This window comes from Oratosquilla oratoria, chromosome 3, assembly GCF_046742065.1.
Source record: "Oratosquilla oratoria isolate Oo_2021 chromosome 3, ASM4674206v1, whole genome shotgun sequence".
Classification (NCBI taxonomy): Eukaryota; Metazoa; Arthropoda; class Malacostraca; order Stomatopoda; family Squillidae; genus Oratosquilla; species Oratosquilla oratoria.
The window spans coordinates 67,173,801-67,191,300 of NC_134779.1; the positions used below are offsets into that span (position 1 = coordinate 67,173,801).

Here is a 17,500-nt window from a genome sequence, read left to right on the forward strand (position 1 = left end):
CCTCTGTGAGGGGCATCGTCCTAGCCTTCCGATAGGGGGATTTTGTGACGATAAGCTATATCATCATCATTTCTTTGTTCGATTTAATTATTTCATTTTTGTTATGAGCCGGAAGCTCTTCATCCGACAATCTTTATTGTTGTCACTCCATTGTAACATCACAAAGGTCATTCAGTATTACGTAACTATACAGCGGCGAAATGCAGCGTCATAACTAAACTCGTGGGATCTAGCGATCCCACCCACACGTGGAGTAGAACGAATTATATGAAATATTCTAGAGGAAATAACCAGCGACCTCCAAAGTAGGAACAGCAAGGCGCGTCGTTGAGCTGGAGGAGTGACAGACCGATGCGGCGAAGATTCCTGGGCGTTTGTCGAGAGAGCTGGAGTGCAGAGACGTCCGACCTCTAGGAGCGCTGTGTTGATTCTCACACGATCCCTGGTTTTTTTTTTTTTTTTTTTAGTCTCAGCGGAGGGATCCGATTTAGGGACTGTCTTTTAGTTTCTCAATATTAGCTGTGTGTCTACATCTAGTATATCTAATTCGTCTCCGGGAAGATGTCGAGCGCCAGTGGCGCTATAATAAGTGTTCAACTGGTGAGGTGGAGATTAGGTGGGCTGCCATGATGATGTTTTGGTGGTCGGTGATTGAATATAACATTCTTGGGGGGCTCTTCCCAAGGAGGTTCAGCAGCGGTTGGAAGTGGTTACGAAGGATGGGGCATAGGAATAAGCAGTGGAGGAAAGAGACCAGCTCCGTCCCGCAGGCACAGACGGTCTTCAGATAGCGGGTTCTCCAGTGGTTGACACGAATTCTTGAGATGAGGTGAAGAATGTGGGTTGGAAGTGGATGAGGGTGGGTCCAGAGGGTCCCCTTATTGCATGTCTTGATGGGCCAGCCTCGGGTAGCGGCAGTCCCGGCATATTCCTCTGACCAGAGCTCACATGTCGCTTGGTCAATTTTTTTGTTGGCATCACTTGTTGAAAAGCAGAGCGAGATGCAATCCTCTTCAGAGGTTAGGGCCCCTCGTTTGGCGGCTCGGTCGGCCATCTCGTTTCCATGGATGCCTACATGGGAGGGCACCCACTGGAAACGAAGACGGAGTCCGCGTCGTGCGATTTCTTCTGAAAGGATTAGTATTTCCTTGAGGATTTCCGGTCTTGTTTTGCAGTACTCACTCTGTATTACATTTAGGCTGGACTGGGAGTCCGATAGGATGACTATTTGCGTTGGGGAACGGGGGAGAGTTTTGACTTTATTCAAAGCTTCTCTGATGGCGACGAGTTCGGCAGTTAGGATGGTGGTGGGCGGGAGCTTCACTTCGAAGGGCTCTCGCGTGGTCACGAAGAACAGTCCTGCTCCTGTTCTGCCGTCACTGAGTACCGATCCGTCTGTGAAGATCTTGAAGTCGGGGGGGTAAATGCCGTGACTTATTGGGGTTACTAAACTGGATAGAATGAGAAACGAGGAGAACAGGAGTGGAAAGGAAGTTGGGAGATATGGTTGATGAAAGAGTATTGGGATGGTTTGGACACACGGAAAGAATGAGTGAAGAGGGCAGACGTGGAAGGAGTGAACATGAGTGGGAGACCAAGTACGAGATGGATGGATGGGGTAAAAGGGATGTTGGGAAAGAGGGTAATGTCTGTTGAGGAAGGACGGGAGAATGCAGAAGATAGGGGTGAATTGTTGTGTATGGATGATGCTGTGACGCATGAAAGGTAGATGGTGGGTGATGTTGAGGAAATATGTGTTTCTGGATGAGGGGACGGAGGCGTGGTCGCCGATTTAATGAATCGGCCTTGCTGTGGATCTGCTGTGTCTTGCGACACTGCCTTTGATCTAGGGCAGTGGGCGAGATGTAGGGATGACCCGACATCCAGGAGGAGCCAAGATAAGAGGGAGGGAGGTGGGTGAATGGTAGTGCGAGAGTGGATTTTATGCCTTTTTTCTACCTCCCTTATAAGGGGTAAAAAGACTTTGGTGTATGTATGTGATTCACCTTGGTCTTTGGATCACGTGTTAGACTCGTGATCGACAGCTATTTCCCTCGTGGAAGAGAGCTCAGAGCTCCAATGACCGATCTATGGGTAATGCTTTGACCTTACACGCACACGCACACACCCAACTCCCCGCCCACAAGAGTTGGAGTAACGACTCGAAGCGTAGCGATACTGAAATTATTTTCATCCCTTGGGCAGGATTTGAACCCGGACCGCCGTAGTGACAGTCTGTATGTATGTATGTATATGTTTTCACCTTGAAATCTTTACATTTGGTATCAATTTGCATGTTGTGCTTTGTTTCCAGACATCTGTGATTGATGACCAATTATGGTACCACTCCCCAAAGAGGCACTGAAATTGTTAGGATTATTACCTCGTGAGTCTCCCTGTTACTCTTTGATTCCTTACGAATGTCCCGTGACACAAGCCTCCTTTACCCTGCAGGACTGACAGCACCCTGTGGATCCTTCGTGACAGCTTGAAGCCTCTTAGCCACTTCAAATCTATATTGGCTCTTTGAATACTCTATGACACTGCTGAACTTTTGTAGTACTGTGGGTCTCCTGTGATACTGTTGTTCCACCAATGGCTCGGTGAAACCTATCTTGTATTCCTTGGATTACCTGGTGGTCGCGCGCGGCCTGAAAATCATCAAAACCACTGGGCCATACTAATTCACCATTATGATATGTCACTGACAGCCCTAAAGTATAAACTATATAATTATCATAGTTATAGATAGTACCTCATACGAGTCTCCTACTTAGTCACTATGGGCTCCGATGCTGGCCCACTTCGTCATTCATTTATGGCACCGCCTATTTTTTTTTTTTTTTCATGGTTTCTCCAAGGGTAAGTCATGTGTGACTAATCTTCTATCCTTTTACACTAAAGTATGTAAGGCGTCAGATAACAATGATAATTACGATGTTATTTAACTTGACTTTAGCAAAGCGTTCGACAAGGTGCCACACCAGAGACTACTCAATAAAATCAAAGCGTATGGCATAGGAGGAAAATTGTTAGAATGGATTAGAGCTTGGATTAGTAACAGAAAACAGCGGGTCACCATAAATGGAGTAAAATCTAGGTGGGGCAATGTTACTAGTGGGGTCCCCCAGGCCTCGGTTTTGGGCTCCTTGTTGTTCATTATGTACATAAACGACTTAGATGATGGGATAAATAGTGATGTTAGTAAGTTTGCGGGCGACACTAAAATAGGACGCCAAATTAGGTCAGGAGGCGACGCAGAGATTCTGCAGGATGATCTTAACAAATTGTTCACATGGTCGGTGAAATGGCAAATGAACTTCAATTTCTCTAAATGTAGCGTGTTAAACGTAGGGCTACACAACCCCGAAAATAGATACAGCTTAGATAACACGCTTTTAGAAAAAACTGAGTGCGAGAGAGACTTGGAAGTTCTAGCGGGTCTGACCTTAAAACCAGGAAACAGTGCATTAGCGCAAGGAATAAAGCAGAACATTAGGTTTCATTGCTAGGACGGTAACTAATAGAAGTGCATAGATAGTTATCAAACTCTATCTAGCGATAGTTAGATCCATCCTTGACTATGCAGTACGGTTTTTGTTCTCCGTCCTACAGAATGGACATAAATTCACTAGAATCAGTACAGAGAAAGATCCAGAGTGCGGGGTGATTTAATACAGTTGTCCAATGGATCAAAGGCTTTAACAAGGGTTGTGCAAGCAAGGTCATCATATCAAAACAACAGGGCAGGACTCGCAGTAATGGTTTTAAACTGGACAAATTTAGATTTAAGAAGGAAATAGCCAAAAATTGGTTTACTAATAGAATGGTCGACGAATGGAATAGACTTAGTAACCATGTAGTAAGCGCCGAAACTATCAGTTGTTTTAAGAAACGATTAGACAACTTTATGGATGGGGATGACAGGTGGTGATTGATACGGAGCTGCCGAGTGTAGGCCTTATGGTCTCTTGCAGTCTCCTTCATTTTTATGTTCTTATGTAGATAAAACAATATCAGGTGCAGTTTCGTTTAAGGGAATTGATTTGGAACGAGTTACTGCATATAGGGGAAAAATTCAGGATGTATGTGATCTACAATTGTAGGATTTTTGTCACAGTATCTAAGAGAGATACTACTAATGAACCTGCAAGGTCATTGTTTAGGATGAGCTTAACTCCAGGAATTGGCATTGACTTTTCTCTGAGGCTAATTGTTACATTCTGTCTACCCTCCCCTCATGCCATATCTCTTTCTCCTCTCTTTATCTCCCACTTTCTCATTATCATTTATTAAGTGTGTGTGTAAACACCTAAAGTATCATTTCAACGATCGCTTCATGAACTGCCAAATGTTAAAATTTGTAGATGATAAACGAGTAAAAGCAGCAATGATTGCAACAAACCATTGGCAATTTTAATTACAAGTAACAAGCAATTTGCGCAAATTGTGTGTACACCATTTTAATGTTTGTTTCTCCCCGCAAGGCTCGGGCTATATAAGGAGTAAAATGTTTTTCATCGATGTTATTTCTGAAGAAGCCCTGCTGGGCGAAACGTAGAATATATTGGACTCCCATACTCTGCGTTTGGCCTCTTCCCTATTGATGATAAACCCTCTAATGTCATCTTCATATGTGCCCGCCCAACTTATGCCCGGTCTTGTAGACCCTTGCGCTTGGCGAAGTGACTTTTCAAAAATGAGGTGATAGCATCCACATTATACAGATGTATTAGTTATCTATATTATCAATAATAAAGTTAGTTTTATTCATGCAGATGGTACACATTGTTTAGTTTTCGTAACCATGGTTTTTATGAGACATAACAAATTCAGACTTGCAAGGGAAACCTTTTTTATTCTATACTAAAAAAATCTGAATATTATGTTCTAATATAATATTTGTATTTATTTCATTGCATAGTTCACTCGCAAATCTTTATTTTGAATACGATGAACAATCAATTGGATGAATTCAATATATTCTAATGTTACAATACATTTTAATTTTGTCTTATAGTTACTGTAGGGGTAACATTTAATGTGCATCTTCACACAGTGAACAAGTTGCACTGTAATTCTGCATTACAAATGCATAACGTCAACAGCTAGTCTAACCACCGCGTGCGTTAATTACCTCCATTAGCCTACTGCCTAGTTTAGGCCACCTTTCAAGACAGAAGGACATTACCTATTCAAGCCGACGAGACTGGGAACGCGACACAATTGTAACAGTTACAGTATAAGTTCAGACGATGGTACCATCCACTTCATTCCAATTGATCTCAAGATCCGAGTGGCTCAGAGAGTTACGTTCCATCTCCACGCGAGAACACTACGCATGTTTACACCATGTCAGGCTCAGCTGATACCATATGCAGACAACACACACACACACACACACACACACACACACACACACACACACACACACACACACACACACACACACACACACACACACACACACACACACACACACACACACACACACACACACACACACATAATCTAACATCTTCCTATCAGATATACTCTCTATTCTTAAACCAAACCCTTTTATATACCCAGACATTGCTCGACATATCAGTGGAAAATGAAGCTATACCTATATTGCATATATAAAAGAAAACACACCATGTTCCCTCGTGTATCAATAGGACAATGCGACAAGTCAATCTATCTAACCAGGAAAATTTTGGTAGACTGAAATGGCTTGGTGCAAATCAAAGGTAAATGAAAGAGAAGTTCTTTTAGACAGACATTCACTCAACTCTCCGTCACCACGAAGAGAAGACCAGGAGGACCAGATCCAAGACCGCGACCCGAGGTCCCATGGTCCTTGCGAGGCTATTGGCGCTGAGCCTGAGACTACTAACTACGGAATGAACCTTGCGTCGCGTCTAGTACGCATATAAGACAATGTATGCGCGCACGTGCGTGCTTCAAAGTGGGGAACCCGCACTATTAATCAATCACATTTTTCATGGTTTGCGGAGCTGGTTCCTGCTCGAACCTCAGTTTTATTGGTGGTCCGGAAGTGGTTATACATGAACGCAGGAGACGGTCTTGACGGTATGCCACAACAGTGACGATACCCGGAGGAAGCTGATGCATCACACACACACAGTGATGCCCAAGTCACCTCAGGTCCTGAAGTGAACAGCGGTCGGGGGCCATTACTCAGAGTGGATGCCTCTCCTAAGCTCTGCGTCACGGCGAGGGTTCGAGCAGTCACGCCATGGTGGGTCCCGACCGTCAACCGAGGCAAGCCTCAACCCCCCACCGTGGTACCCAGCCACAGCAATATCCTCCACAGTAAACAGGAATCACTTTTCCTTTCGAGAATTTCGACTTGGCCTTCGCCATGCCATGGGTCTGATTACCTGTCCATTCAGGAATCCTAGGTCGAGCCCTTAACCCCTTTACTACCAATGGGGAGACAATGGACTAAATTGAGTAGTCTGAAGCATCCACATTAAAATAATAAGTAAAAGAAGACAAAGTCTTTGGGGACTGTGAATTCTCTGTGGCTTGGAGGGTCTTCTGTGGTAATGTGAGTGCTCCCCTCACTGTGACACTGAGTATCTAGAGACATTCCAGTTTCTTTGTGGCACAACAGGATATTTATTGAGCGGCAAGGAGATCGGTCCTCCAAAAAATCACTCTAAATTTGCCTACGGGATGCATAAGTACGGGTGAAAATTTTTATGATAATTAATCACCCTTCTTTCAAATCTCGTGGCATATTCAATAAATTTTTGTTGGACTACATTTTTTTTAATATTACGTCATATATTTCATTCATATCATTTTTTTTTTGTGGAAGGTAAGTTGAGAGTGGAGGATAGATGGAGGAAGAGGAAAGGGACAAAAGGTAGGGAGGTGCTTAGAGTGAACTCTTTAAATGAAAAGGAAAAGGAGAAGGAGTACGGAAAGAAGCTAAGGGAGGAGTGGGAGGGAGTGAAAGATAGAGTAGAGCTAGGTGTGGAGGAGGAATGGGGATGGTTCAAGGAGGGAGTCACAAAGTGTGCAAAGATGGTGTGTGGAACAAGAAGGACAGGAGGAAATAGCAGGAAGGGTAGTGAATGGTGGGATGAGGAAACAAAGACGGTTGTAGAAGAGAAGAAGCGAGGTTTCACAGATTGGTTACAAAATAAGACGAGGGAGTCATATGAGAGGTACAAAGAAAAGAAAAGAGAAGTAAAGAAAAAGGCAAAGAGGAGAGCAGATGTGAAATGGGGTAAGAGTGTGACAGATAATTTTGAAAGTAATAAAAAAGATGTTTTGGAAAGAAATTAAGAGAGGAAGAGGAGGCGAATCAAGTAGAGAAGAAAAGGTAAAAGGTGCAGATGGAGAGATGGTAATGGAAGGGAAGGCAGTAAGGGGAAGATGGGCAGAATATTTTAGGGAGTTGCTAAATGTGAAGGAGGATAGGGAGGGAAAGATAGTTGCAGAGGGAAATACTAAGAAAATGAGAGTGATGAGTGAGGAAAATGGAGGAGAGATAAGGAAGGATGAAGTAGAGGCAGTTGTTAAGATGATGAGAGCAGGTAAGGCACCTGGTCTGGATGGATGCACGCAGAATGTCTAAAAAAGGAGGTACAGTGATGGTGGACTGGCTGTTGAGGTTATTTAATGTTTGCTGGAGAGAGGGTAGAGTGCCGGAGGACTGGAGGAGTGCCTGTATAGTTCCACTTTAGAAGGGAAAAGGGGACAAGTGTGAATGTAGTAGTTTCAGAGGGATTAGCTTGTTAAGTGTAGTTGGGAAGGCTTATGGGAGGATCTTGATTGAGAGGATTAGGAGAGGAACAGAAGGAGTAATTGGTGAGGAACAGTGTGGATTTAGGACAGGTAGAGGATGTGTAGATCAGATCTTTGTGGTAAGACAGATATGTGAGAAAGCTATAGGAAAGGGGAAGGATGTTTTTTGGGCCTTTATGGATCTGGAAAAGGCTTACGACAGGGTAGACAGAAAGGCACTGTGGGAGGTTTTGCGGATATACGGGATAGGAGGAAAGCTTCTAGGAGCTGTCAAGAGTTTTTATAAAAGTAGTAGAGCTTGTGTCAGGATTAGAAATGGAGAGAGTGAGTGGTTCGAGGTAAAGATGGGACTTCGTCAAGGATGCGTTATGTCGCCCTGGCTGTCCAACTTAAACATGGATGGGGTAGTGCGAGAGGTAAATGCAAGGGTAGTGGGTCAGGGATTGGAGATGGTTAAAGAAAATGGATAAAAGTGGGAGGTGAGCCAGCTGTTGTTTGCGGACGACACTGCGCTTGTGGCAGGATCGGAGGAGGGATTGAGGAAGCTGGTGACAGAGTTTGGGAGAGTGTGTGATAGAAGAAAGCTGAAGATAAATGTGGGTAAAAGTAAGGTGATGAGATGTACAAGGGGTGAAAGTGGCAGTAGACTGGAAATGAGCATTAAGGGAGAGCGACTGGAGGAAGTGGATAGTTTTAGATACTTGGGTGCAAATGTGGCAGGAAAAGGTGGAGTGAAGGTGGAGGTAGAATGTAGATTGAGAGAAGCGAGTAAATGCCTTGATGGTTTAAAAAGTGTAATGAGGAATAGACATTTGGGAATGGATGCTAAGAGGAGACTATATGAAGGAGTGATTGTACCAACAGCACTGTATGGGGCAGAAACATGGAACATAAGAGAGGAAGAGACAAGGAGTTTGAATAGGTTTGAGATGAGGTGTCTGAGAAGTATGATGGGGGTTACTAGGCTGGATAGAGTGAGAAATGAGGAGATGAGGAGGAGAACAGGGGTGGAAAGGGGGTTGGGAGATAGGGTTAATGAAAGAGTATTGGGATGGTTTGGATACATGGAAAGAATAAGTGAAGAAAGACTAGTAAAAGAGGTATGGAAGGCAGATGTCGAGAGAGTGAACATGAAGGGACGTCCTAGGATGAGGTGGATGGATGGGGTGAAGGGGGCTTTGGGGAAGAGAGGAATGTCTGTTGAGGAAGGACGGGAGAGGACAGAAGACAGGGGTGAATGGAGAATGGTTGTATATGGATGATGTTGTGATGCATGAGGTGGAATGGGTGGGAAGATGGGGTGTGAGGTAGTATGTGTGAGCAAATTTTGACGCAGCCCGAAGGGATTTCTCCCCGTCTTATCCTTTCTGCATGGGGGGACGGAGAGGTGGGGTCACCGATTTAATGAAGCAGCCTTGCTGTGGATGAGCTGTGTCTGGCGACACTGGTTCTGACCCAGGGCAGTGGACAAGGTGCAGGGATGACCCGTCATCCAGGAGGTGCTAAGATAAGAGGGAGGGTGGAGGAGTGTGGAGTGTATTCAGGGATGGAATGGGTGGGAATGATTTTATGCCCTTTCCTTTTTGGCTACCTCCCTTATACGGGGGAAAAAGCCTTGGTATATGTATGTATGTATATTTCATTCAGTCTGATGATGGAGTATGGGCAGAATGGAATCAGATTTCAAAATATAAAAGGTAAATTGATAAGAAACTCGATCACAATGGTTTCATTCATAATATTTTCACTATTATTGATGACGCCATGCGATTTCATTTATCCGAGGGAAATCCCCTGGGCAGTGGAAGGATTAATTCAGAAGATTCGGTGACTCTACGCAGGTAACTGTTGGATTAAACAAGTAGAGATTAGTAATCCTGGACTTAATACGAGTTTTCACAAAGGATTACAAAGGCGGAGCATGCCGACAGGAGCCCTTTTGGTCCATATCTAGGTCGGATGCGAAAAAAAATCATATTAATGATAAAATAATAAATAAAAACTATGATAATGTAAATAACAAATAAAATACATAAATAAATGCATAGGTATAGTTAAATAATTAACAAACAGGTAAATAGTAAATAATAAATTGACATATAACTAATAAATGAAAATCAGACAGACAAATGATAACAAAAAAAACAAATAATATAAGATAAATCATAATCATTACAGCATCTTACTTAGGTATTTATCTAAATGATTCTTAAAGCTTCGAACTGAACTACATTGCACTACCTGTGCAGGAAGTTTATTCCATTCATTAACTACACGGTTGGCAAAGTTGTTTCTACCTACTTCCAAATTGAATCTATTTCCGGACAGTTTGAGACCATTGTTTCTTGTCTGATTCTCATTCAATGTGAAAATTTGGTCACTTTTGATGTTGTCAATTCCCTTTAGAATTTTAAAGACCTGTATCAAGTCACCTCTGAGTCTACGCTTTTTTAGAGAAAACAGATTCATATGTTTTGGTCGATTTTCGTATGATTTATTTTTGATATTTGGAATCAGTTTTGTGGCTCGCCGTTGTACTCTTTCCAATCTGTCTATGTCTTTAATGAGATTCGGTGGCCATACGGAAACAGCATATTCCAAATGTGGACGAACTAACGATTTATATAGCTTGTTAATGAGTGATGGACTTTTGAAATCAAAAGATCGCCCAATGAGTCCTAGAATCTTATTTGCTTTCTCAGAGGCTGAAATACACTGCTTGGATGATTTGAGGTCGTTACTGATAATTACGCCGAGATCTTTTTCACTATTCACTTTTGTTAATGAATTTCCAAATAACTTGTAATCGTACTTACTGTTATTTTTACCTATGTGCATTACCTTACATTTACTTGTGTTAAATTTAATTAGCCACTTCTCAGACCATTGCTGTAATTGATCTAAATCTTCTTGAATATCTAATTGGTTTGAGTGATCATTTGCCGCTCCGCACAGTTTTGTATCATCAGCAAATTTGGAAACAGTAGATTTTAGTCCATGGTCTATATATATATACTATGAATAGAAGTGGCCCAAGAACGGAACCCTGAGGAACTCCACTTGCAACACTTTTCCATCCAGAAGTTTTTCCATTTAAAACAACTCTCTGTTTTCGACCATTCAACCAATTACTAGTCCAACCTAATAGGCTACCACTTATTCCATGCAAAGCTAATTTAGTAAGTAGTCTTTCGTGTGGGACGGTATGAAAAGCTTTTGCAAAGTCTAGATATACTAAATCTATATTGTTTCTTTTGTCATAATTCGAGATAACTGTGTTGTAGAATTCGAGTAAGTTAGTCACGCAAGAACGTTTCCGTCTGAAACCATACTGGCTATCATTTATCAAACGGTTACTTTCTAAATGATGTTCGATAGCATCTCTGATGATAGTTTCCATTATTTTTCCTACGATTGAAGTCAAACTTATAGGCCTATAGTTATTTGGTTACTTTTTGTCACCTTTTTTGAATATGGGAGTAACGTTAGCTAGCTTCCATTCTCTTGGGACATCTCCGGATATGATGGATTTCTTGAAAATAATTTATAATGGAACAACAATCTCATTTTTCATTTCCTTTAAGATTCTTGGATGCCAACCGTCAGGCCCTGGTGTTTTATTAACTTTGAGTTTCTCTATACACCTTTTAATTTTTTCTTTTGTTATATTTACCGTACCGAGTAAATTTACCCTAGACTTTTCACATGTTTCAGTTTGGAGTTCACTTTGAGGTGTTTCGTTTACGAATACCGAGCTAAAATAATTGTTTAAGATATTACACATTCCTTCATTTGAATATTCAAGTTGACCGTCAGCAGATAATAGTGGACCAATGTGATTCCTAACAACCTTTTTATCTCTAATGTAACTGTAGAATTCTTTGGGATTCTCTTTGGATTTCTCAGCGATGTTCATTTCGTATTGTCGTTTTCTTTTTCTTATTGTCTTTTTTAAATCTCTCTGTATTGATACATAACTTTCATAGTCATTAGATGCACCAGAGCACTTATATTTCTTATAAGCCTGTCTCTTTTTAGCAATACTTTTTTCAGTTTCTTTGTCGAGCCACTTTGGGCGAGCCTGATTTGGGGGACGTCTGTCCTTAAAAGGAATGTAAGTTTGAATCATCTTAGTGAGCGTATTTTGAAATATTTCCCACATCTGATCTACAGGTCTTTCGTTTAATTTTGCCTCCCAGTCTGTAAGCTGAAGCTCCTGACGTAGTTCTATGAACTGAGCTTTACTGAAATCGGGTATTTTAGAAACACAAGTATCTATTCTAAAATTGTTTAGGAGTTTGAATCTAACTAGGTTGTGATCGCTATTTGCAACAGAGTCACCGACTTCTACATCAGTTACCATGCTTTCGCGGCTAGTGATCAAAAGATCGAGTAAGTTTCCATAACTTGTGGGCTCTTTTACATGCTGAATTAAGTAATTGTCACCAAGAAAATCAAACAAGCGATTACCTATATGGCCATGTTCAAGGGTCATCCAATCAATGTCAGTAAAATTGAAATCACCCATTATCAATAAATCCCGGTTGCAGAAACTAGACAGTTCTTGAAATAACAGTTTGTCGTCTGCTAATGATAATGTCTTTGGCCTATATATTACACCTATATTCATTTTTTGTCCATTTGTTTGGGTTAACTCAACCCACAAACTATCATATGCATCCTGTTTCACTTTCTCTAAAATACAAGCATGAACATTGTTTTTAACGTACAATAGAACACCCCCACCTTTCTTGTGGTTTCTATCCTGATGAAAGTGTTTAAATCCCGCAATATTAAATTCAGCTTCGAACTCTTTACCATTTAACCATGTCTCAGTTATTCCTATCATATCGAGATTTTCGCTTTTGACATACGCCTGTATTTCTTGAAATTTGTTTCTAATACTACAAGCATTAAAGTACATGGTTTTAAGAAACTAGTGATTATTTCTTTTTGACACATTTTGAATTCCAATATCATATCTTACATTATCATTTTGTTTTTCATTTATACCTTGCTCTATAATATTATTTGGTCCTTTATTGACGTTCAATGCCTCATTAACATTTCTCCTATCAAAATTAACATTTCCCCCATCACGGACATCTGATCGATCACGGTCATCCGATCTCTTTTATACATTTTGTCCCCCTACGTCACCGTGATTCACGCCGGCCTCCCGTCGTTCAGTGACATTATGTCTAGTGTAGAGAAATAGTTCAATCGCGTTACTTGAACAAGTGCTTGGGTAGTAGTTATTGTCATTCACGTAGCCAACTCAGGTAATCCTTTGTATCGTCACATCCTATTAGATCGACCTGTGAGGCATCGGTCTGTCACTCCAGCTCATCGACGCACCTTGCTGTTCCTAGTTTGGAGGTCGCTGGTTATTTCCTCTAGAATATTTCATATAATTCGTTCTACTCCACGTGTGGGCCGAGTTTAGTTATGACGCTGCATTTCGCCGCTGTACAGTTACGTTTGGTCATCCCTTAAACAGTGATAATGAATTACCTTTGTGATGATCACAATGGAGTGACAACAATACAGATTGTCAGATGGAGAGCTTCCGGCTCATAAAAAAGAAAAAATCAAATCGAACAAAGAAATGATGATGATATGGTTTAACGTCACAAACACCCCCTATCGGAAGGCTAGGACGATGCCCCTCACAGAGGGCTTTGTAGGTTGGAATTTAATTAACCATACCTTTGATTCAACTTCGCCGGTGTCACGATTCGAACCGCCATCCCCTCGACCTTCGCCGCAAGTAACGGCGCCCTAGCCCGCCCAGACAGACATCTCAACACGTTGCTTTGATGTTTTCATGGAACAAGTGAATCTCACATCTTTGAACCGATGTACGTCAAATTGTCTCTGCGGAGGGGGGGGGGTCATACATTAACTAGACAGTTGGTGATGTTGTTCCTACCTACCTCAAGGTTAAATATACGTCTTGGCAGTCTAAAATCATTATTTCACGTCTGGTTAGTATTCATTATGGAAATGACTAGACTTAATTTTATGAGCTTTTTGCTTCACACTGAACCAACATATTCCAAATATGGACGGGCTAATGAGTCATACAGTTGATTGAGGAAAGGAGAACTTTTGAAGTTAGAAGATCGAGCTTCCTCTCCTAGAATCTCATATTCTCTGGCGGAGAGACAAAATCCTTTTTACTCTCCGCTTTGATTTTTTTTTTCCAGATAAGTTGTAACCCTATTCATCTGAACCACACTTCCGACCATTGCTCTAGTTGATCTAGATTTTTTTTAATTTCCAGCTGATCTGAGAGATTGTTATTCCGCACAGTTTAGAGTTAGATTTGGGCCCACGGTCTTTCTCATTGATGCATACACTGAAAAGAAGTGACCCAAGAATGGAACCTTGAGGATTTTCACTCTTCTGATCCAACCTAGCAAATTTAGTAATATTCTGATTACAGATGAGTCAAGCCACCGTTTTGAGGTGCAAAGAATGTATCATGTGTGGTTAGTCCAGTCCTGCATACTGAACTCGATGGCATCTTGGGAAGGAGGTGAAAACTGCCTAGGTTTACTACTTCGTTGTGGATACGTAATTTGTCTTACAGTTTTCCTTATATGGCGCCAAACGATTTCATTCAGTTTTGGTAACGTCGTTGCAGAGAAGACCAATGATTCTCCTGATTCAAGAAATTCGCAGGTCGTCTCAGTACAAACACATTGTGGTCATGGGACATAAAAGTAGGAGATGGTCTAAGCTCTAGCGATCAAGAAATAAGGTTTAATATTATATGGTAAAATCAAATCATACGAATAACGTTCTAGTTGCTAATTTCAGGAGAGCCAATGTTGATGAAATGAGAAAGTGTTTAGGGCAATTGGTCACTTACGAGACCAACCCAGAGGACTATGACAGGGTAAGGTAAACGGTCAGTCCGGACGTCATTGGCGCAGTCAGGTGTCGGGTCCCGGAGGGTGAGATGCGTTCCTTTGGGTCAGGTCACTCACAAGCGTGAGGTAAATAGCACAGTCAACAATCTCCATGCAATGTACAGTAACCTAACAGTTTTGATTTTGAATGTGCAAAATAAACTATTCCCCTCAAAACAGTAAGGTCCAGCAATAATACTCCCAAATGGATGGCGGATAGGCCGAAAATCGAAATCGGAATAAAAAGAGGGCTTTAGAATTAAAAACGAGGAAATACACCTAAAGTCTAAATATAAGACTGGTTAAAAAGAACATACGCACAGCGAAAAGCAACCATGAAATTAAAGTTGCCAGACAAGCGAGATCCAATCCAAAGGATTTCTTTAATATTTACAGAACAAAAAATAAGGAAAAAATATGCCCGATTAAAAACGACGAAGATGTCATGATAGATTCGGAGGAAAGAATAAGGGATGTGACTAACAAATCTTTTCTCATTGTGTTTACAAAGGAGAGGTTAGATATGGCAGGAGAACTGCCCGAAGTCAAAAACCTGGCAGGAAGCAGTGCCTAGGTTAAGACTCGGCACGAGGAGTAGTTAAGATCAAGGCCCTAGTTGTATATAATCTCCGTAGCTCAACAAAGTCAACCAGAAACTTTACCTCACCCTCAAACCACCACTACATGTAGCAAAACACATTTGTTTTGTTACACTGGTGGGCAGTGGTGTTCCCACGCCAAATCCAAAGAGAGGCCCGATTAAAATTGCCGTCCTCAGCCGCTCAAGCCACGCCTACCACGTAGCAAAAACAAATTTGTTTTGTTGCAGAGAGCTCAAAGAGTGTAAATTTGAAATCTGAGACCAGTTAACGGAAATATTTAATAAATCGATTGACACTGGTTTTGTACCTATTGCTTGGGGGCAGGCAAACGTTGTTCTTGTTTTCAAAAAGGGAGATAAATTGTTTATTTGCAACTACAGTCCAATCAGTTTGACATTACTATTGGTAAATGCTTGACTCAATAATAGCCAATAGAACAAAAAATCATACCGAGAGACTGATTCGTGATTCACAGCATGGATTCTCCAATGATGAATCACGTATAACTAATCTTCTATTTTTTTTTACACTAACTTCTTCAAGGCGTCAAATAATAATAATAGTTACAAAGTTATTTACCTTGCCTTTAGCAAAGCGTTCGACATGGTGCCCCACCAGGAACTACTAAATAAAGTCAAGTCCATGGCATGGGAGGAAAAATGTTTGAATATATTAGAGCTTGGATCAGTGACTGAAAGCAGTGGGTCACTGTAAACGGTGTAAAATCCAAATGGGGGGGGTGTTTCTAGTGGAGTTCCACAGGGCTTGGCTTCGGTCCCTTATTGTCCATTGTGTACTTAAACGACTTGGACAATGGGATTAATAGTGATGTTGGTAAGTTTGCGGATGACACTAGAATAGGACACCTAATTAGGTCAGGAGAAGACGCTCATTCTGCAGCAGGGTCTTAATAAATTGTTCACATGGTCAGTTAAATGGGAAATGGACTTCAATATCTCAAAATGCAGCGTGTTAAACGTAGATTTACACAACACAGAAAACAAGTATAGCTTAGATAACACTTATCTAGAGGAAACTGAGTGCGAGAGAGACTTGGGAGTTCTAATGAGTCCTGCCCTTAAATCCAGGAAACAGTGCATTAGCGCAAGGAATAGAGCTAACAGAGCATTAGGTTTCAATGCTAGGACTATTACAAATAAAAATGCAGAGGTTATTATCAAACTATATGCGGTACAGTTTTGGTCTCCGTCCTATATAATGGACATTAGTTCACTAGAATCAGTACAGAGGAGAATGACCAAAATGATGTATGGGTTCAGAAATTTACCTTACGAGGACAGCCTCAAGCACCTTAACTGACACTATCTGGAAAGACACAGAGTGCGGGGTGATCTAATAGAGATGTTCAAGTGGATCAAATGATTTTACAAGGGTACGCAAACAAGGTCATCATATTTAGACAACAGAACAGGACTTGCAGTAATGAACTTAAATTGGACAAACTTAGATTTAAGAAGGAAATAGGCAAGAACTGATTTACTAATAGAGTGGTCAACGAATGGAGTAGACTTAGTGACCCTATAGTGAGAACTGAAACTATTGGTTATTAAAAAAAATAATAATAATAATTAGACAACTTCATAGGTGGGGGTGACAAATGGTAATAAACATGGAACTGCCTAGTGTAGGCTCTGAGGTCTCGTGCACTCTTCCTCATTCTTATGTGGGGAAACGAAAGAAAAAATATAGTTTTCACTTTATTAGATTACACAAAGTACACATGTATATATGGAGAGATTGTCCTTAGACAGACAGAAAAAAAGATAATACTGTAGATGATCAGTCATGAGATACACAATAGTCTACGCCAAATGGAAAGGATTATATGTAAAAAAATAAAAACAACAAAAACCTTTTGTCATCCCAACGACACCGAAAACTGTAGACGGCTAACCGATAACCACAGAGTTGGGGGTTCCCTGGTAGTGGCAACTATTCAATGGAAAGAGACATTGGTCTTCCTCCCCAGACGCAGACACCTTCACTGTTGAAGTCCGTGTCATCCCGAAGGCAGCGAAGCCCCCTGCCGCACCTGCCACTACTGAACCAAGGCCCCCCGCACACCTCGCCTGGGCCCTGTGGGTAAAGGGTAGTAATAAAATCGTCTGCCGGCAGCCAGAACATATGTGAAAATCTACCAAAAACAAGCACCATGTGAGGACAGAGCCTTCATTGGCACGAGTCTCACTTGTTCAA

General features: G+C 41.4%; 2 protein-coding genes across 2 annotated transcripts in view; both read right to left on the reverse strand.

Moving 5' to 3' along the window:
• LOC143023604 (single insulin-like growth factor-binding domain protein-1) overlaps positions 1-17,500 on the reverse strand; it is a 60,033-nt gene that overhangs the window by 26,058 nt on the left and 16,475 nt on the right. The gene's annotated exons all lie outside the window — the stretch shown is intronic.
• LOC143023598 (venom protein 302-like) overlaps positions 17,218-17,500 on the reverse strand; it is a 3,680-nt gene continuing 3,397 nt past the window's right edge. Inside the window, exon 3 of the mRNA XM_076182188.1 lies at positions 17,218-17,380. Within this exon, the coding sequence (XP_076038303.1) occupies positions 17,237-17,380 (144 nt within the window). The 3' untranslated portion in view covers positions 17,218-17,236. The remainder of the gene's footprint in view (positions 17,381-17,500) is intronic.